General features: G+C 39.3%; 1 protein-coding gene across 1 annotated transcript; it reads right to left on the bottom strand.

Moving 5' to 3' along the window:
* Window positions 1-863: 863 nt before the first annotated feature.
* On the bottom strand, window positions 864-6,321 carry LOC139445916 (piercer of microtubule wall 1 protein-like). The gene is made up of 4 exons (XM_071227172.1): window positions 6,236-6,321; window positions 3,417-3,525; window positions 1,948-2,081; window positions 864-1,337 (listed from the first exon to the last, which is right to left on the bottom strand). Exons 1-4 carry the CDS (start codon window positions 6,248-6,250, stop codon window positions 1,269-1,271), a joined length of 327 nt encoding a protein of 108 aa, XP_071083273.1. The 5' UTR covers window positions 6,251-6,321; the 3' UTR covers window positions 864-1,268.
* Window positions 6,322-6,625: the final 304 nt, after the last annotated feature.

A 6,625-nucleotide genomic window follows, 5' to 3' on the forward strand; every position in this document is an offset into this window, starting at 1 on the left:
CCCCCAATAATGATAAAGTTTACATGAACATTACCTCGACCAGCCAACATGTCAGTCTTATTGTCATTCAGCTCTAATTTGCTTGTGGTCATCGCAGGCATCACGTTTGAGACGCATGGTTGACGCCATGGGAGCCGTGTCAATTTACACTTGTCAGAGGGGTACTCAAAGTACATGATCTAGACTACCGTTTTCGGACTTTCATTTTTGTGGAAGCCTCGGTGGCTGAGTGGGTTAGATCGCTGACTTTGTGTGATGGTGATTAGGTGCCTCACTCTGGCAGTGTGGGTTTGAATCCCCGACGGGAACAAGAATCTGTACTTTTCAAAGAAAGTGTATAAATATAACATTTGTTACATGGTTGAACTTGTGTGACCTCAGGTTTTGGATGTTGAGTAATATAGCAATATATAAGGTCAATCTACAGAATGATGGCTGCTTAGCTAAGAGATCTGTGAATAAGGTAAACAGCACAGGTCCAAGGACGGATCCTTGTAGGACTCCACCAACACCTTCATGCATATATACCTGATGTGACATCAGTGATAAGCACAAGCTGGGTTCTGTTGTTGAAGCATGATGAGGACCAATTTTGTTTGGTACCGAAAACCAAGAAGTGACAAATTGTGCTTGCCCAAATTCAAAATTCACTTGCCCCTGGCATCAGGCACTGGTATTTTTGAATGCTGTTTACTGTCCAGACTCGATTATTTACAGACTGTCATATAGCTGGATTATTGCCAAATGGGACATAAAACAACAAACAAACAAACAAAACAAAAATATCATTGGTCTAACATTCATTCATGTCAACACATGAAGAATACTTGACTTACAATGAAACCAACTCAGACAAAGCATGGAAGATTTAATGATATTTAATATGATACACAATGATTTCCACACACAGCATGCAAGTGACGGAGGTAAATGCCAAACCTCAATATCTGGTAGGATGGCTTCAAACAACACTACAGTATACTGTATACATGATATGAACCACAGGACAGGAATGTACCTGTATATAAATATTCTGGGTAACATTAAATATTTGACATAGTCATCAATATAAGATCTAGTTTATTACCACTTTCAAAAACTGACTACTGAAAATATCTCAAATTTCGTATAGTCTCTCCATTTCAATTTTCTTTAAAAAGATGTAAGAAACTTTTAACAATAAAATGTAACAAAAAAACTGACTAAAAGAAAGAGTTGGTGGTGAATGTGTTGAGGGGCGAGATCTGTGAAAGTGTACAACGAGACGGCTAGACACGGCTCTGGTCTAGAGATGTGTTCAGGGAGTGGTTCCGGTACATTCCGCATACGCCCAGTTTCTGCAACACAATGACAAGAGTTCATCATTGATCCAAATGAACAGATGAAATGTACAATGATAAGTCAATGCTGTGAAATCTACACTCATGGATAAACCATTACAAGAATATGGATAAATCATTAAAGAATATGGATAAACCATTACAAGAATATGGATAAATCATCACAAGAATATGGATAAATCATCACAAGAATATGGATAAATCATTGCAAGAGTATGGATAAACCATTACAAGAGTATGGATAAACAATTACAAGAATATGGATAAATCATCACAGGAGTATGGATAAATCATCACAAGAATATGGATAAACCATAACAAGAGTATGGATAAACCATTACAAGAATATCGATAAATCATCACAAGAATATCCAGTCTGAGGAATAAGATAAACAAAATATTTGAGTTAATATTTAGATTTTATCCAAATTATATCTTACATATCAACATATATTATGATCAGGTGCTGGTAGTTTTGTCTGCATGTCGCCAAATCATACCTACTGAAAACAATCATCAAATCTCAAGAACCAACAATTTAAATGATGTTTTAACACAAAAGTTGATAAGTTTATTTTAACACAGCTGGCAGTCGTCTTCATCATACCTCTGAGAATTGCTGAGACTTGGCATGAAAGCATGTCGGCATGGTGTGAACTGTCGGCGCTCGGCGGCCATACTCATACGACGTGGTCATGTACATGGGGTGCTGGGGCTTCCCGACGTAGCCTTCGAACCAGTCTGCAACACACACATCACCATCATTAGTCACTGCATCTTCTCCATGATCAGCACAAACTCACATTGTAGTGATTGAAGGATCAGTTTACTATGGAAATATACTCACCGCCTAGAGAAACACGAACCATTTTAACATGTGGAGAAGTATTTACGTTAAGAAGAGATGACACTACTAACAATCAAAGTCTTACCACAGCATCTTTATTCTTATCATGATGTGCTGCATGTGATTTCCAAACTTTACATGCTAATCCTGCCTGAGACAAACGATGCATCTCGAGTCATGGGTCTATGACGTCACATGTGATGCGTTCATGAGTGTCAGTTCACACAACATACTTGTATGTTCGTCTGTGAGTGAACAAATCTAATATCTCTTGAATATGAGTAATTCTATATACAGTTGTATATCAACTAACATGTATGGTATTTGCTTTTCTTTTGGCGGTGAGTATACATAGGGCTGTAATAATTCATCGATAATCAAAAATGGCAACCATACTTTAATAGGTACAGACGATGCTTGGATTGTCAGCTTGTGAGATCATGATATGCTATAAATAGAACAGGGGCCCGTTTCAAAAAGAGATCGTAGCGCTAAGGTGGTCGTAAGTCTATGTTAAAGTATAGGAGTTATGACAGTCATAGCGCTATGATCGCTTTGTGAACCCGGCCCCCGCAACTTTGTTGGTTTGTTGTTTAACGCCAGCTCAGCAATATTCCAGCAATATGACGGCAGTCTTTAAATAATTGAGTCTGAACCAGACAATCTAGTGATTGATATCGTGAGCATCGATCTACGCAATTGGAATACAATGACATGTATCAAACCAAGTCAGCGAGTCTGACGGCCGATCCCACTAGTAGCCTTTAACGACAAGTGTAGTCGCTTGTTACAGCAAGCATGGATTGCTGAAGACCTATTCTACCCCGGGTCTTCACAGGTCAACAGGAACTGATGGAGTTATGCCTCGTCACGGTGGAAGTAACATATTGTCTGTTATAAACATGGTGGAAAATTCCTCAAACAGAAGAGAGATTTTTAGCAGGTGTCGGGCAGTTACATATGAAGCAAGAGGTATTAGAGTATCATTTCAGTGATTTCATTTCTTACTATTTGCTTTGGTGTATTGTGATACCAGTACATGGTATCGTGATACGTATCACGAGATCTCAGGCGATACTCAAGTCTAGAACTATAATGCCCATGAGCCCATTCCACTCAGCAATCTTAGCGCTCTGACTAAAGTAACTCATGGAAGTTAATGCTAAGATCACTTCGTGAATCTGGGTCAGCGCACTGAATGACCCCAAAATGTCGGGTGATGTACTCACTTGGGTTGTCGAACCTGGCTGGCATCTCCTTTGTCCGGTAGTACTCAGACGTCTTGGCATCCTTCGGAACTCCTCCCGGTCCCAGCTCAGGAGCCTGGGGCGTCTGTGTCTGCAAGCATCACATAATATACAATATGCTGATTCTCACATAAGTTTCATATAGTGCCTATTGCTAGAGTATAAGGACCAGCACAACACAGATGAGTTCGGCTGAACACTGCTTTGAACCATCTTCCCGAGGCAAGAGAGTTAACTGACTATAAAAGTCCAGTTTCCATCCGTGCCGAACTAGGCTAGTATTATGGAGTTACATTTTGGCTGGACTAACGAGTCTATGCATAGTCCAATCAAAATTGCGTACCGAAATCGAAATCCGGTTCTTACACTTTCGTACACATTTCGGTCGATTGCGAATTTGCAAAGCATGTCCTCGCCAACTTGTTGTCAGCAGATATTTTCCAAATGTTTTCATGTTTTTAATCAAGGTGCTCACATGATTTTTTTGCATTTCGCGATGTAAGACCTGTTTTATCAGAATACAGATCTTGAGTGTCGATCAGATCTAACAGACTGGGCGCCACCATTTTGTGTGAAGCAAACGCATGTGATACGAGAGGTGGAATCTGATTGGTCCATAGGAGAGGCTTAGAAGGGACATGACTGGTAATAGCCACTGGTGGCGCTACGATCGAGCCAAGTAATTCCATCCTAGTTCGGCAAGGGTGGAAACTGGACTTTTAAAGTCAGTTAACACTCTTGCCTCGGGAAGATGCTTTGAACAGAACATCACATATGTTAGGTTTATGATGGAGGAAAGCCTGAGGGGATCTTCAATATTTCGTTAAACAAACCAGCATGGCTAAAAAATGATCAGGGTAACCAAGCTCCTTCCCAGCGGGTGACACCTTCGTTACAATCTCGTTAACATCGCTGCCACCAGTGTGGATGAGGCCATTACAAGAATCTTGAAATTTGCCCTCTAACCCCAAATGTTGTAACGTTCATAATTTTGTTTATGTCTTTGGGAATGCCATCGACTGGTGAAGATTCCGGGGTAGAAAAGGTCTTCAGCAACCCATACTTGCCGTATAAGGCGACTATATATGCTTGTCGTAAAAGGGGACTAACGGGATCGGGTGGTCAGGCTTGCTGACTTGCACTGGTTGATACATGTCATTGATCCCAATTGCGTGGATTGATGCTCATGATGTCACTCACTGGATTGTCTGGTCCAGACTCGATTATTTTACAGACCGCCGTCATATATAGAGGTTATCACGCGAGTGTGTTTGGGGATGGTAAATATCCTGCATTAGGAATAAACATTGTATTTAGCAAGCCTTGGCGAGCTAAATACATAGTGTTTATTCCTAATACAGGATATTTACCATCCCCAAACACACAAGCGTGATAACCTCTTTATCATATAATGTCATTCTTTAATTCTGTGCTTCAAAATCGCTTTCCCTCACTCACAAACATAACCGAAACATTGCGAGTTTTCCTGGAATGCGCGCATTAATAATTATTACGTCACAGGGTAAGTGATGTGTCTGTCAGACAGTGACAGTAGCCAATATAGTTCCAACTGAAATAGGTTTCTTATACAGAGGCGAAGCAACATATACGCAAAACAACAATTGTTTTTAATTGCCTTTCGCGGCAATCCATCGGTCTGTCCGCTAGAGTAACTGCCCTTTGTCAAAGGGAAGCTACTCTAACCCTATACTATGAGACGTCACGGCCACGGTCAGATGTTGTTGACAGTCGGTCTGTCCTGTCATAACGATAAGAATTGTAGTCAAATGTACACACAGCGACGAAACGAAACAAGGTAACAATATATATTTCCGCCAAATCCAACTATTTTAATTTGTGGAGGAGGTTTTAAGCCGCAGAGGTCTACAAGCACAGATATGGCTACTGATCCCACTTGGCTAGGCCTCGTGCCCTCGCCAAATTGTTTCGAAATTTATATCTCCAAAGTTGCCAAACTTATAAAATGCCTTAGCTACGTCACAGTTAAACACAGATTTTCAGTATATTAGACTGTTCTTTTGATAATGATAGCAATTATCCCTGTAGTTTATCCAGATTCCCGGTGGTTAATTCTGACTCGATCGCCGAATGACAAGTGCGACGCCATGTTTGTTTATAAACAGTGAAAGTAGTCCCCACTTGACCTTTGATATTTGCATCTCTATCCGCATATGACCCCAACGGATATCGTTTTTATCCGTTGGCTTTATCCTGCCGAGAAACCTACCCATTGTATGATAAAGCTGGAATATTCCTGAATACGGCGTTAAACAAGAAACAAACAAAACCAACATCCATCAGCCAGTTTCTACAGAATCCATGTCATAAAAAACAAAACATAACTGTCATTTCTGATTACATGAATCACTATTTCTTTTGAATTAGGCCTCAATTTCTGTATAGTAACCAGAGAAAATTTGGGTCAAGTCAGTGGCCTGATGAAGTGAACTGTTCGTTTTGTTTCCCTGGTTTAATGGCATGGTGTCAACATTCTGAGGAAGAACCTGTTTGTAAGTTGGCTGTGAACAATATGAGGAATAATACTTCAACTAAATGCTACATTCTCAATCTGCAACATTAGACAATATATTGTAAATATGGAAAAGAACGGGACACATTTCATGATGATATTGTCATTATATGTGCCTAACTCGTTTGAAGATCTCTATCGATCATGCTGTCAAATAAAAGAGCATTATCTGTTGACTATGTGAATAATATGTGAAAAATCTCTTTTATAATTCTTTTCGTGTGAATAAACAAATTTAATGATAGTTTACCTGGTTGGCTTCCATTTTGTGAAGTTCCTGTCAAAATGTTTTACTTCAGACTGAAGCCTTGAGTCTGGAGATCTATAAATAGTTCGTTGTCAACTGGTTGCACAGCAACGATCAATGGCATGATTGAAATAATACCATCTTTCCAACTATTTACGTTGCAACTATAACAACTATTAAACAGACGATTCATACATCAATTTTGTCAGGATTTGAATGTAATTAATTATTTTTGTATGACAAAAATAAATGTAGTATACGAGATTAATATTTCATTAACGTTTCAAGAATATGGATTTCTTTCAGTCTTTTAACTAACGAAATAGTTGTTACACTAATAGTATATACCCATTTGAGAAAATATTCAAACGAAGATATAATCACAAATATAGT

Source organism: Haliotis cracherodii, unplaced genomic scaffold (assembly GCF_022045235.1).
Source record: "Haliotis cracherodii isolate W230 unplaced genomic scaffold, xgHalCrac1.p SCAF_6, whole genome shotgun sequence".
In the NCBI taxonomy this organism is placed as follows: Eukaryota; Metazoa; Mollusca; class Gastropoda; order Lepetellida; family Haliotidae; genus Haliotis; species Haliotis cracherodii.

Coding starts and splice junctions, on each gene's coding strand:
- LOC139445916 (XM_071227172.1), bottom strand. Junction 2,082..3,416: donor AGCCAGGTTCGACAACCCAA/GTGAGTACATCA, acceptor TGTGTGTTGCAG/ACTGGTTCGAAGGCTACGTC. Junction 1,338..1,947: donor AGTCTCAGCAATTCTCAGAG/GTATGATGAAGA, acceptor ATTGTGTTGCAG/AAACTGGGCGTATGCGGAAT.